At 50.8% G+C, this 14,563-nt stretch overlaps 1 protein-coding gene across 2 annotated transcripts; it reads left to right on the forward strand.

The window, feature by feature from the left end:
- The first annotated feature begins 1,248 nt into the window (after positions 1-1,248).
- Tgm1 (transglutaminase 1) lies at positions 1,249-14,097 on the forward strand. Of its 2 annotated transcripts, none has more exons than XM_034497966.2 (15): positions 1,249-1,403; positions 2,060-2,395; positions 2,539-2,727; positions 3,661-3,909; positions 4,255-4,373; positions 4,704-4,811; positions 5,190-5,364; positions 5,737-5,875; positions 6,008-6,111; positions 8,442-8,530; positions 8,975-9,128; positions 9,232-9,513; positions 9,738-9,898; positions 10,262-10,398; positions 13,709-14,097. In XM_034497966.2, the coding sequence occupies exons 2-15, from the start codon at positions 2,065-2,067 to the stop codon at positions 13,932-13,934; spliced, it is 2,463 nt and encodes an 820-aa protein (XP_034353857.1). In that variant the 5' UTR covers positions 1,249-1,403; positions 2,060-2,064; the 3' UTR covers positions 13,935-14,097. The 2 variants fall into 2 exon arrangements, with proteins under 2 accessions (XP_034353857.1, XP_076787087.1); XM_076930972.1 differs by lacking the exon at positions 1,249-1,403 and adding an exon at positions 1,415-1,598.
- The last annotated feature ends 466 nt before the right edge of the window (positions 14,098-14,563 follow it).

The raw sequence follows: 14,563 nt of genomic DNA on the forward strand, positions 1-14,563 counted from the left end.
TGTGAGACCATTTCAAAACAAACCATAAAAGTCAGTGTCTATGTAGACCGTGGAGCTTCTGTTCCTACTCCCCAAGATACCCCTGTACAGGACACATTTCCAAACAGACTGCTGCCATTGTACTGCTTTGTGGATTTTTGGGGTTGTTTGTTTGTTTGTTTGTTTGGGCCAACCCTATTTTCACTATTTTTGATCGTACCTTATGGGATGGAGTGAAGAGGTCCTGGCTGGTGGTGCCACAAACAGGGCCAGAGCCTCCCTAAAGATGTCTGGCTCTGCTCTGCCTTTGGGCTGTTTTAATGACATCTCTGACGGTTCACCCAGAGCTGGAGCTGGAGCTGGAGCTGGAGCTGGAGCTGGAGCTGGAGCTGGAGCTGGAGAGTAGTACAGAGGGTAGGTTCCTGGAGCCGGTTGGTCTGGATTCTCAAGAAGAATTCCAGGCTGCAAATGAGGTGAAATGCTTACCTCCAGCTGATGAGACACTCTCTGTGAAAGAAGGGGATACCAGGTACCCTGGAGAGGAGCCCTCTGCACACCCAGACCTGAACCCAAAGACCTAAGCCTTCCCGAAACTTCCAAACTGGGAGGGGAAAACAAGACATTGTTTCTCTTGTGACTCCCTTAATTTCAAACTTAGAAGAAACAGAGACATCCCACTCATACTGGGGGCTGTGGAACAGCTGGAAAGAGAGACAGATGGGGCTGCAGTATGCTGAGGGGTGTGAGAAGACCTGGTAGAGCAGGCTGGTCAGGGACTGGCAGGTGGAGCCAGTTTGAGGGCCTGGATGCTGATGTCATCTGTCTGCAGCCTGAGGTACTGGGACCTTCCTAGGCAAAAGGAGTTCCAGTCCCAGGGACCAGTTTCACAGGGCAGAGCCTGGTGGATGCTATAAGAGAGCTTGGCAGCAGGGCCCTATGATAGCAAAAGTAGGCATCTCCAGCTAGGAGACAAACTTCCCTACGGGGACGTGAGTGGAAGAAGATCGCTTCTCTTTTGCTCTCTGAACACCTAGTGTGGCAAGAATCAGGTTGGTGTGGGATCAGTCACCAAAAGACTTTCCTTTCACGTCAGCCACAGGTCTGACAGAGCTTTGACCCAGACCCCCTCCTTAGTATGACCTCAGTTCCTAGAAAGGAGAAAGTGGGCGGAGCCAGTCTTTTCCGCCCCTTCCAGGGGACAGCCCCCAGAGACTGGCCTCTGGACAGGAGGGATGAAGCAACCATCTTCCCCTTTTCCCAGAAGCTCGGCCCCGCCTACCCTCCCCTCATAAACTACTTACCCGGCCCGCCCTACACCTTCCACTCGCGTGGCTACGTCCAGCCTGTTGGTCCCGTCCCAAACGCCCTGACCTGCTCCACCCGGGCCCGGGCCCCGGTGGTGCCATCACCAACACCGCTGCCAGGTGAGAGGCTCCAGCTTTATACCTCAGTGCTGAGCCACAGCGGGCTTTAGCTGTCAGGGGACACACAGCCCAAGCCCAGAAAGGACCGATCTCCAGTGCGTACCTGCTGTGGGCTGAGGCCCAATTTTCCTGGGGCCAATCTCTGCTTATACCTGCTGTGCCTTCTCTGCAGCCCTGCCTGAAGTTTGCCCTGACGTAAGGAATGGGGGGGGGGGGGGGACCTTTGCCCCCTATGCGCCTTACCTGCTATTAAGAAATAGTCCTAGAGGCTGGACCTCTAAACTGAGAAGCCAGCAGGTGGAGAGACCTATACAGGGTTTGGAGATTGGGACTGTGACAGGTGTTCTCTTAGGGAACTGTGCATTTCCTCAGATGGATCCTCAAGGGCTTCTCCACTGGTCATCTGTTTTTAAATATGATTTGAGAGTGTCTATAGCAAGATAAAGAGAAGGTTTTTCTCTGCAGTATGGGGTGCTTTTTCTGGGTGACTGAATAAATAGGGACTTTGGGGGCATCTCGGGGTTAGAATGACATTATCCCAGTCACCTAGCTGACACTGAACCAATTTCTTTGGGTGGAGTTTCTGGGTGGGTGGAATGGGCATCCCGGGCACAGGAGATCTGAGTGAATGAGCACCTCCTGTCTCGTCTACACAGGCACAATGGAAGGTCCTCGCTCAGACGTGGGCCGCTGGGGTAGGAGCCCCTGGCAGCCCCCTACCACACCGTCGCCGGAGCCAGAGCCAGAGCCAGAGCCAGACAGACGCTCGCGCTCCCGCCGAGGAGGAGGCCGCTCCTTCTGGGCTAGATGTTGTGGCTGCTGCTCATGTGGGAACAGAGCTGATGATGACTGGGGACCCGAACCTTCTGGCTCCAGAAGCCGAGGGACCAGCTCCCGGGGTGGGGACTCTCGGGGTAGAGACTCTCGAGGTGGCCGAAGACCTGAGTCTCGGGGCAGTGGTGTAAACGCTGCAGGAGATGGCACCATCCGAGGTGAGACTACACACCTTAGCCTGGAGCTGAGCATTTATGGAGCCTAAGATTTACCCTGGGATCTCTAGGGGGGCTGAAAGATTTCTGAGGAGGGTCTGGGCTCCTCATGGACTCTTCACTGACCCAAGGATGTGGTTTTACAGAGGGAATGCTAGTTGTGACTGGTGTGGATCTGCTGTGCTCACGATCAGACCAGAACCGCCGAGAACACCACACAGATGAGTTTGAATATGACGAGCTGATTGTGCGTCGTGGGCAGCCCTTCCACATGATCCTTTTCCTGAACCGGGAATATGAGTCCTCTGATCGCATTGCCCTTGAGCTCCTCATTGGTGAGTGGGGCCTGGAATGAGAAGGGAACCCCCCCCCACCCCACTTGTTGAAGAGCTGGTGTTAGGTTAGAGAGGTCTTTAGGTTCCTCCCTAGCACTCCTCACCTCTGCCAAAAGGAGCTGGTGCCAGACTCTTAGTGCTCCCCTAGTGGTGCTCTCAGGAAGGACATGGTGCCGCAGTTTCCTCAAGCTGGCTTTCCTCAAGCCTCCAGAGGCAACTGTCTCTCAACCCTTTCTCGATTTCTCGTTGGGCTGACCTCTGTGTCTCCTTCAGCACAGTTGACTCCATGTGTCCTTCTTTCTGGGTCTTGCTAGTTCATTCCCCTAGCACCCAAGTATCAGTCTCTCTGCCTGTCTATCACATGGCCCAAGGCAGGTGCCTCCCTCACTCACAGTGTTGCCTGGTGACCGTTGACTGCCCAGGCTGGTGATTATGCAGTTGCTGGGGGCGGGTGACTCTTCTAACCCTTTGATTACAGCCCAGCCATGCACACCCCAGCCTCTAATTTCCCAGGTACCCCTACCACCTCCAGAAATGCTCTGGGCTCTAGAAGCTGTGACCCCAGAGAGCCACTCTGCCCTTTAGTATCCGGAGTGTTCTTTCCTATGGGATAAATGGACTTGGCTCAATTCTCTCCTTCAGTCCCGTAGGACAGTGGGTGACAATGGCCCCAGTATCCCCTCCTTACTTGAGTTCATTGTCAGGGAAACAGGTTTGGGATGTTGGACTGGGGTTCTGCCCTGACATGCGGGAGTGCATGGGGCGGCCACCAAGCCACTCTAAGGAAGATTGTCACAGACTGGTGTGGTAACCCTACTTAGGGACACATAAATTGGCTCATAGACATTTGGGTGGGGCTAAACGAAGTCTTAGTCTCTCTCCCACTTACAGAGCGACTCTCTCACTGCCTAATTGCTGATCTTGTTACTCTAGGAAACAATCCCGAGGTGGGCAAGGGCACCCATGTGATCATCCCAGTGGGTAAGGGAGGCAGTGGCGGCTGGAAGGCGCAAGTGACTAAGACCAATGGACACAATCTAAACCTACGTGTCCACACCTCCCCTAACGCCATCATTGGCAAGTTTCAATTCACTGTCCGCACACGCTCAGAAGCTGGAGAGTTCCAGTTGCCCTTTGACCCCCGCAATGAAATCTACATCCTCTTCAACCCCTGGTGCCCAGGTAAGCCAGCTGGGGTCAAGAGCAGAGGGCAGGTAGGTCGGGGTTTCCTTCCCTGAGATCCAGGTGGGTGTCTGGACATCTGGGCATAGGAAAAGATACCCTCCCATTGTCCAGGAAAGGAGACTGAGACCCACTGTAGAAAAGAGACCCACCTCACTTCTGATAAAGGGCCCTGGCTACAGCTCATCTTCTTTCTCACCACCCTTTTTAGAACAGTCCTATCAGGCTAGAAGCAGCCCCACCCCCATTTTTTTCCTGTGGGTATGACCTGCAGACATGGCTGAGGGGAGGCAGGGCCCTCAAAGAAAATGGATAGGATTTGCCATTTGTTTTCTGGGGATACAGAGGACATAGTGTATGTGGACCACGAGGACTGGCGGCAAGAATATGTGCTTAATGAGTCTGGAAGAATCTACTACGGAACAGAAGCACAGATTGGCGAACGGACCTGGAATTATGGCCAGGTTTGTCTGGGCTCAGTTTTCTTTCTCTCTCTCTCTCTCTTTCTCTGTTTCTCTCTCTCTTTCTTTCTTTCTTTCTCTTCCTTCCTTCCTTCCTTCCTTTCTCTTTCCTTCTTTTTTTTTTTGAGACAGAATTTCTCTGTGTAGCATTGGCTGTCCTGTAGACCAAGCTGGCCTTGAACTTACCTGCCTTTGACTCCTGACTGCTGGGATTAAAGCCATGCCCCACTCACTAAAGAGAGAGAGAAATGAGGGACACGGTGGACCGACACTAGTCTGTGATTTGGGTATCACTTGAGGAGCTGTTGTTACCTCTGCCCTCCTGCCTTCCAGTTTGACCATGGGGTGCTAGATGCCTGCCTGTACATCCTGGATCGGAGGGGGATGCCATATGGAGGTCGTGGGGATCCAGTCAGTGTCTCTCGGGTTGTCTCTGCCATGGTGAGCACCCCTGTATCTCTTAAGCCTTATCTGTGTCTTCCTGCCCTGCCCTTTATGGATTTTCCATCCCTGTCCCTGAAGATGGTATTGAGGGAAAAGGTTTTCACCCCTTCACTTCCCACCCTTCCTCTCCCTCCCCACTGGTACCCCACCCCACCTTTCATTGTTCTGTCCTGGCTTCTTTGGAATGTAAGGCCAAACCCCAAACTTGGCACACCCAATGTTCACATTCCTGTGTTACAGCAGATGGGTTGGGGGAGGGGTGGGCAGGTTTAAGTTGATGTCTAGTTCTTGAGGTTGCAGGGTTAGGGGCTGGGGAATCCAGAAGGCTCTGAGCACCTCCAATAATCCAGCCACACCCCATCTTTTCCTGGGCAGGTGAACTCCCTGGATGACAATGGAGTTCTGATTGGGAACTGGACTGGCGACTACTCTCGAGGCACCAACCCCTCAGCGTGGGTGGGCAGTGTGGAGATCCTGCTTAGCTACCTACGCACCGGCTATTCTGTCCCCTATGGCCAATGCTGGGTCTTTGCCGGTGTGACCACCACAGGTAGTAGAGGGAATAGGCCAGGAATAGCCTGGGCTGTATCAGGAGGGAGGGTTCTATTTCTGCCCAGCCCAGTTATGGCTACAGGATAGGGTGCCACTAAGGGCGGATGATAGCATGCCCTTAATTATTAATTAGTGTCAGCAACTGAGAGAGAGCCTAAGGGAGAGAAAGAAGAAGCAATAGTCAGGGTCTGTGGCAAGCAGGTGGCTTCATAACCCACGATGCTTTGTAGCCCAAAGGCCACCTGGGTCTTCTGACTCCTAACTCTTGGTGGTCCCTCAGAGCTTGGCAAACTTAGCGCCCTTTTCTTCCTGCTGATGCCACACCCAGAGCCAACCTCCACCTCATCCCTTAACCCTGGCTTCTCCACAGTGCTCCGGTGCCTGGGCTTTGCTACCCGTACTGTCACCAACTTCAACTCTGCACACGACACAGACACATCTCTCACTATGGACATCTACTTTGACGAGAACATGAAGCCACTTGAGCATCTGAACCATGATTCTGTTTGGTGAGCACAGGGTAAAGGGGTGGCCTGCCATGTGCCTGAAGATGATCTGAGGTTTGAATGCTGAGGCACGGTAGGGATGGGAATGGAACCTGAATGGGAGCCTCAGGCCCAGAGCCCCTCATGTCCCTCTAGGAACTTCCACGTGTGGAATGACTGCTGGATGAAGAGGCCAGATCTGCCCTCGGGCTTTGATGGGTGGCAAGTTGTGGATGCCACACCTCAGGAGACCAGCAGTGGTAAGGCGGGCCTTGCCCAGACCCCATTTAGAACATGTCCTCCAACTCCTGAGTGTCAGCCCAGGACTTGGCTGGAGAGCCAAATTTATAGTTCTCTGTATGGATTTATCAACTGAACCACCATGAAGCCATTAGTTTATTTTCCTCTCTTTAGCTACTTGACTTAATTTTATTTTATAATTTATAATGATTAATATACTGAGATGGCTCAAAGGTCAAAAGAGATTCAAGGATATTCAGTAAGAGGTTTCCTTCTCCTGATAAGCTTATAATTCTCACTTGCTTTTTTGTTTGTTTGCTTGCTTTGCTTTGCTTTTTTTGAGACAGGGTTTCTCTGTGTAGCCCTGGTTGTCCTGGAACTCTCTATAGACCAGGCTGGCCTCGAACTCAGAGATTTGCCTGCCTCTGCCTCCCAAGTACTGGGACTAAAGGTGTATACCATCACCACCCAGTTCTAAACTTGCTTTTTAACTTACATATTCCCAATATAATTAATTAAAACACACACAGAGAAAAAAGTTGTAAGTAATAAATGCATGAATGGAAGGGAAAATAGTACAGAATTGGATAAGATATAATGTAAAAAGTTCCTTATTTTCTCTTAGATGTCTTTAAAGTAAATTTCTATTTTGGGGGGTTCCCACTCAAAATCTTTCCATCAAACTTGATCCATCAGAGTTTCCAACAATAGGATCTAGCAGTATGTATCTTTCTTCCTAGTCCTGGATTTGAACCTGGGGCCTTGAGCATGCTCAGGATCCATTTTTCAATCTCTATTTCAAAAGTTCCCCTGGTAATTCTTTTGTTTGTCTGTTTGTTTTTGTTTTTTGTTTGTTTGTTTTTTGAGACAGGGTTTCTCTGTGTAGTCCTGGCTGTCCTGGAACTCACTCTGTAGACCAGGCTGGCCTTGAACTCAGAAATCTGCCTGCCTCTGCCTCCCAAGTGCTGGGATTAAAGGATTAAAGGCGTAAGCAAACACTGCCCGGCACCCCTGGTAATTCTTATGGATGCCCATATTTGGAACAGAATTCCATGCCAATGGAACACATGGTGAATGGCGGCTCTCGGAGGCCAAATGGCTTTGTCTGGGTCTCCAGCAGAATGAGTTACCCCTTCTTTTGGTTCCTCTGTTCACTGCATTCATGTGCATAATAGAGAAATCAGGGCTCGGAGAGAAAACAGCTCTGTAACCATCAGACCTGACATGGGGCGACACAACTTGTCAGCCGCTTAGCTCTTCTCTGCAACCACAAATGCTGTCTCCACAGCAGTAGCCCTGCTCTCTGCTCTGCTCACACAGCCTCCTCTCCCTCTGCCTCCGATGCTACCTCCAGGTTACTCAGCCTGTCCCACCAGCTACTTCCTTCTCTCCTCCACCTTCCTAGAGTCAGACAGCCTTGGCCTGATTTACATTCTTCTGGCCATTTCCCAGACCCCTCCCTGACAATCGTCTACGTAAAAGGTGTCCTGGGTTGCATAACTTAGCAATGTTTACAGTGGACTTGGAGACTTGATCTCTGGTCCAGCTCTAAGAAGTAATGGCATAGGTGTCAGGCAGGGGTCCTGACAGGATGGCTAGGGCTTAAGTCTACCACGATTACTGCTTAGATGAGTGATATTGGCAAGGAAGTACCTTACACCTTCATCTTTTGTATTCCTGTATAGAATACTGTGTGTGTGTGTGTGTGTGTGTGTGTGTGTGTGTGTGTGTACTATAGATTATATGGTGTAGTTGGGAGGATTAAATGAACACCATGTATCATGTAGCATGCCTGCAACATTACAGCCCCTCAGTAGGCAGAAGCTTTTTCCAGCTGTCTCTGTCTCATAAGTTCCCGGCATTCATCACGCTGGCTGAGCCTGTTTCCCCATCTGTAAAGGAGGCCAAGCGTTAGGTGTTAAGATTCCTTCCTGTTGGATAGCCCTCACTTCCTGCTTACACTTTCTGTCTCAGCCTGCCCATTTCAGCCAGTTCATCCTCCATAGGGAGCCCTCCTGAGTATAAGGGCAGCCCCTTCTTGCTCACCACCCTTCTTACTTCCCAATCAGGAAGTCAGAGCGTGCTGCAAAGCTGAGGTATTTCTGAAGGAGCGATGGTGCTACCATTGCTCTCAGTCAACCGGAACCATTATAGGCCCTCAATTGATTGTGATGAAAGGTTGGGGGAGGGTGTCCTATACTCTGAGAATCATGGACAGTGCAGCTTGCCCAAAGGCCCCTTCCCTCCACCCTGCCCCTGGGTGGCTGCTGTTGGAGCCTTGTGTGGCCTCTGAGCAGAGGACAAGGGTCCCCTTGGCCTTCTTAGATCCATCACCTGCTTCACTCCATAGGCATCTTCTGCTGTGGCCCCTGTTCCGTGGAGTCCATCAAGAATGGCTTAGTCTACATGAAGTATGACACACCTTTCATTTTTGCCGAGGTGAGGGCTGGGCTCTAGAAGCCTCCTCTAGCAAACAGTCTGAAGTGACCAGAGCCTTGGCTTCAGTCCTGAGCACTCTGGTCTTGACTGCCCCGCTGACTGACTAGCTGTGTTACCTCGGGCAAGTCACTCGTTCTGGAGTTTTAGTTTCCTCAACTGTAAAAAGGAGATAATAATGGCCACCTTGCTTCCTGTCCTCAGGATCAAAAGAGATAATGGATGTGGGGTGCTTCATTAGTTGTATAGCAAGCGAATAAGCACAAGGAATTACTGTTATTAATGCCGAAATGGGCTACAAGGAGCCTCCTGGACAAGCTTCTTCCCTTGCTTTCAGAGCATGGCAGGTCGGCCCTGCCTGCAGCCCCTGGGGTTGAGGGAAGGCACTGGGGTCTTGCTCGCTTGTCCTCCTGGCCCTTCAGTCCTGCTGTCCGTTGCTCACCACAGGTAAATAGTGATAAGGTATACTGGCAGCGACAGGATGACGGCAGCTTCAAGATAGTGTATGTGGAAGAGAAAGCCATTGGCACACTCATTGTCACAAAGGCGATCAACTCCAACATGCGAGAGGACATCACCCACATATATAAGCACCCAGAAGGTAACATTCTCCCAGCCCAGCCAGCTCCAGCCTGAGGGCTCCTGCAGAGCACGTGCCTACCTCAACCAGAGCTCAAACTCTCACCTTTGACCTCAACCCCCAGGCTCAGAAGCAGAGCGGAAGGCTGTGGAAAAGGCTGCAGCCCATGGCAGCAAACCTAATGTGTATGCTACCCGGGACTCCGCTGAGGATGTGGCGATGCAGGTGGAGGCGCAGGATGCCGTGATGGGGCAGGATCTGACAGTCTCTGTGGTGCTGACCAATCGGGGCAGCAGCCGACGCACTGTGAAGTTGCATCTCTACCTTTGTGTCACCTACTACACTGGTGTCTCTGGGCCTACCTTCAAGGAGACCAAGAAGGAAGTGGTATTAGCCCCAGGAGCCTGTAAGTGGTCCTTCCCCAGTCTTGTCCCTAGATGGTACTCTCTCCCCCTAGATGATACTCTCTGCTCAGCCCTGCCCCCTAGATGGTGCTGCCTCTCCAGCCCTGCCCCTGGGTGTCCAAATACCATGGCTTTGGACATGAAGGCCCTACAGCAACAGGCAGCAGTTCTGGGGAAACTCTATCTGGGGAAGAAGGCCTGTGATTACCATGCATTTTCTTCCCAGCGGACTCTGTGACCATGCCTGTCGCCTACAAGGAATACAAGCCCCACCTTGTGGACCAGGGGGCAATGTTGCTCAATGTCTCAGGCCATGTCAAGGAGAGTGGGCAGGTACTAGCCAAGCAACACACCTTCCGTCTGCGCACCCCAGACCTCTCTCTTACGGTGAGTGCAGCTTTCTGGGACTCAAGGGGTGAAGAGAGATCCAGAGCCTGAGGCTAAGGAAAACTGGGCAAGGGGAGAACATTAAGCCTCAAACAAGTTACCTGATGAGCCTTTTTGGAGAAAGTTAAAGTCCAAACCTGGCCTTAGTTTCCTCATCAATAAAATGGGTTCTCAGGTCTAATTCTGTTTCATACTTAAATTGCAGAATGGATATGAGTTTCCTCCTCAATTTTTGGGGTGGCTTCTTTGAAGAACAGAAATGTGGACCTTGGCAAGATTTTGATCCTAACGCATTTCTCTCTTGGGTGAAAAGTGTGGGCTGGCCAGGGTCTCTGATAAGGGGCGGATTTCTGTTTCACTCAGTTACTGGGAGCAGCAGTTGTTGGCCAGGAATGTGAAGTACAGATCGTGTTCAAGAACCCCCTGCCTATCACCCTCACCAATGTCGTCTTCCGGCTTGAAGGTTCTGGGTTACAGAGACCCAAGGTCCTCAATGTTGGGTGAGTCTGACTCCTCTGACTCTGCTGCACCTGCCCTTTCACCCAGGCTGCCCTGAGCTTCGGTTTTGCTTCTCTTTTTTGGTCAGGACACCACAGAGCAGCTCTGGGGCAGCTGGCAGTCTCTGGCACCTCAGGCCAATTCAGCCTGGCCAGTGTTCAAGACTTGCTGAGTGCCTAAGTTGCACTGTGTCCCTGCCCTACCTCACCTGTTAATTAGGGAGCTGAAACTCACATGGAAATCATTAGTAGCCCATCCCTAACATTTGCCAAATATAGAAGTGTTGACCATGCACTCTCAGGAGGATTATCTCACTTGGAGATCATGCAGGCCCTTTAAAGGGCATTAGAGACCATCATATAATTAAAAGGAGAGCTGCAGAACTCTAAAGACTTAGGTTCAAGTCCCTGCTCCACTGCTCCTGACTAGGTCTCCTTGGCCAGGTGCCTTCATTTCTTCTAAGCCCGTGTGGGCTCACTTGTCCAGTAAAGATAACAACGCCTCTGGTTATTTGGTCCAGCCTTTGGTATAGCTAGTCTCCACTGTTGCCATCACCATCCCCACTGTATGAATGGGAAAGCTAGTGGTCTCATCCACAGCTCAGAAGGGCTAGCCTTTTCCCTTCAGTGGCACAAACTACCCAGGGTCTCGGCTTGCTGCATGGTCTGTGCGATAAGAACAGGACCCTAATTCTCCGGCCCTCAGCTAGCCTGGATCTGATTTCCACTGGGTGAGGCTCCAGGCCCAATGAGGGCACACAGCACTTATGTTCCTGTGCCTATTGCTGTTAACTGGCACAGACATGTGTCACTCATTCTTCTCAGGAAAATGTGGAGGGGAAGACAAGGCAGAGGAAACCAGCTTTCTCCTGACAGGAGTGGGTAGCCTGCTCTAAGAGAGGGGCTGTGAGAAGGTGTAGGGTAAAGGACCCTAGCCTACTTTTCCCTTCATACCTTATGCTGGTTGCCACTACTTTTGTTATGAGGCCAAAGATGAGTTTATTGTCTTATTCTTTGGCCTAGCCTGGGACTCAGGGGTTGTCACATCACAAAATAAACCCTATTTAGCGCTCAGATGACAGGGTGTAAGAAGTGCCCTGGGAAATTCACACCACAGTGGAAGGGCTCTTCTGTCTTAGGCTCCTAGATGTATGTACTCTTGATGGACTCATCAGGCCCTGTGGCTCTTGGGCTGCCCCACCCCCACTCCCAGAAGGACAGGACCACTGTGCTTGGTGTGTGGAGAGGTGGCCTCTTCTGTGGATGGCTTGCATTGTATTTACCCTACCCTCAACCTCTCATCTGAGGGCTCCAGATTCCAAGATGGGTGTTACTTTGCCTCTCATTTACACATCAAAGGCTGTGGTATGGAACTCAATTATACCACAAGGTGTGACACCCCAGCCTGGTGACTGGCCACTAAATAAACATTCCTGGACTCACTCCTCCAGTTGACTGTGTCACCAGGGAGGCTGGAAGTTCTTGGGAATTTCCCCCAGAACCAGAATCATACTCTCTCTAAAATCTTTAGTAGCTTATATCCGTTCTTGAAAGGTAGGCCTGACTTTGCAGACAAGGCCAAAGCCATTTAAAGATTAATTACCAAGGGAAACAAACAAATAGATATTAATGTCTGTATAATTTAGAAATTATGCATAACACAAAGGAGACATAGGTGCATGTACCTGCCTGTGAGGGGTGGAGGGGATGCAGCAGGAGGGGGAGGCAGAGAGAGACCTGGAGTACCTACTGCCAAGAACAGTTTCATTACCAGCAGTTAAGGGTCAGCCCAGCTTTAGCAGCTGATTTGCTCTCAGCTTAAACTCAAATACAGCCGTGGGAGCCAGGCATGGTAGACTACTAGTTAGGTCCAGGGAATCCTCAGAAGCAGCCTTCAAGCTGAGTGTTTTGCCCCAAGGAACACTCATCTTCAGAATTAGAGATGCCAGCTCATTCCCTAAATGGACTACTTCATGGGGTCTAGTGCCAAAAAGTAACCCTAAGGCAAGCGTGGGTTGAACTGGCAATCAGAAGTGCAGGTTTAGGAAGAAGCAGGAGATATCCTAATAGTCACGAATAGACTCCGTATAAATGCAACCATGTTCATACTTAAAACATATTGTGTCAGGCGCGATGGTAAATGCCTATAATTATAGTACTTGAGAGAGTTGAAAGTTCAAGGCTAGCCTCAGCCACATAGTGAATTTGAGACTATTTTAAGCTTCTTGAGGACACCCCCCCCCCAAAAAAAAAAAAAAAAACAATAAGTAAAAGAATAAAGTATGTAGGGTAAAGGAAACGCCCAGGAAAAGATAAGATTCATTTTCTTGGGGACAGGAGGTGTTGGGGTGGGGTGAGAACAAGGACCTGAAGAGAGACTAGGGACGGAAGTGGCAAAGCCAGGAGCTCAGGGCAGGCACTGCCAATCCTGCAGAACACGATGGAGGTGAGTTTGAGTGAAGAGATTCTCGGTGGGGCTGGTCCACAGGAAGAATTGTGGGGGAGATACAGCTGTGCCAGGGTGGGAGCTGAGTCAGAGTGAGCCTGTATGTCAGGTTAGGGAGTTGACTTCTCTTTCAGTAAGTGCCAAGGATGCCCAGCCCTTGAGGGATTTAGTTCGCTTCCCAGTGATTAGCAGGCTAGGGGAAAGGTGACATGAGTCTGGAGAACCTGTGACTCCTAGGGGTGTTCAGGAATATATTTTCACAGCTCCCTGAGGAAAAGGCACAGGTGTTGGTGTCACATACATATACACACAGAGATATGAGAACACATGTCATTTAAAAAACGCCGATTGTCCCTGCTTGGGACAGCCTTTTTCCTGGATAACAGCCTTCTGGTAATTCAGTACATGAAGTTGTTCCTTCTTTGTGAGGATAACTGGGCAGATTTCTTTAGCTTGCTATTCTGGCAAAACTGAAAGCATTTGAGATCACTGTTGGGCCTCTGCGTCTTGCTCTAAAGTGCCCTTGGCCTTGACACCCAAGTGAGGTGGGTGCTTGGGATTGGGGGCAATGGGAAGAAAAGCAGTCCAGGCTACTGTGGAGAACATCAGCAGTCTCTGTCGGGGTGGGAGAAGGAGGGAGGAGGCAAGGTGCTAGGGAGATTTTTAGTGCAGGCAGCTGGGTGTGTAGGTGCCATCAAGCTGCGTGGAGGTGGCCTGGGGTGGAGGCTCTGTCCCGGTTGTGGGTGTAGATTCCAGCGGAACCCAGAAATGATGCCACCTCTTGCTTTTTCCTTCCTGGCCATTCTGGATCAGTCCTTGCTTGACTCTACCCTTAGTCAAGGCTCATGACACTGTCTCTGTCTACAGGGACATCGGGGGTAATGAGACAGTTACACTTCGCCAGACATTTGTTCCTGTGAGACCAGGCCCCCGCCAGCTCATTGCCAGCCTGGACAGTCCACAGCTCTCCCAAGTACACGGTGTCATTCAAGTGGATGTGGCCCCAGCCTCTGGCGACAGAGGTTTCTCAGATGCTGGAGGGGACAGTCGCTCTGGGGAGAACATACCTATGGCATATCGAGGTGGAGCGTAGCCCTGGGCCAGGAGCAATGGGACTGGAATCAGATGGACAAGGACATTGCCCCAAGATGGGGTCCCACCACAAAGTAGCTCCCCAGGCTCAGGTGGGAAGGCTGGGGCACCTGGGGAGGCAGTCGGTCTTCACTTGTGCTGATAATAAACTGTTTTTTAATGAAGATGTTGCTTAGTATTCCTGTCTGTCTAGGCCAAGAAGTATGGAGTCACACTGTGCTGAAGATTTATGCAGCATTTTTTTTTTCTTTTGGTTTTTCAAGACAGGATTTTTCTGTGTAGCCCTGGCTGTCCTGGAACTGACTCTGTAGACTTGAGGTTGGCCTTGAACTCAAAAGATCTGCCTGCCTCTGCCTCTGCCTCCCAAGGGCTGGGATTAAAGGCGTGTGCCACCACCACCCAGCTAGGTTGGCATTTCTTGAGACTCTAGTTCTGAGAATTGTGGCTGGAAGGTGCCATCTCAGTCACCCTTGAGATAAAGCTTGCTTGATTTCATGACCACCACACCTAGCACAACCTGTATCTTCAAATATTCTTGTCTAAATTGGGCCTGATAGCACAGGCCTGTGAGCCCAGTTACTTGGGAATTAGGAGGATCTAAAGTTTAATACCTACCTGAGTTACAGAGTG

This window comes from Arvicanthis niloticus, chromosome 3 (genome assembly GCF_011762505.2).
Source record: "Arvicanthis niloticus isolate mArvNil1 chromosome 3, mArvNil1.pat.X, whole genome shotgun sequence".
Taxonomy (NCBI): Eukaryota; Metazoa; Chordata; class Mammalia; order Rodentia; family Muridae; genus Arvicanthis; species Arvicanthis niloticus.

Bases quoted from the DNA above. Each gene is read 5' to 3' on its own strand.
- Tgm1 (XM_034497966.2), top strand. From the start codon at position 2,065: ATGGAAGGTCCTCGCTCAGACGTGGGCCGCTGGGGTAGGAGCCCCTGG. The intron at 2,396-2,538 runs GTGAGACTACAC...GTGGTTTTACAG, and splicing joins AGGAGATGGCACCATCCGAG to AGGGAATGCTAGTTGTGACT. The intron at 3,910-4,254 runs GTAAGCCAGCTG...CTGGGGATACAG, and splicing joins CTTCAACCCCTGGTGCCCAG to AGGACATAGTGTATGTGGAC.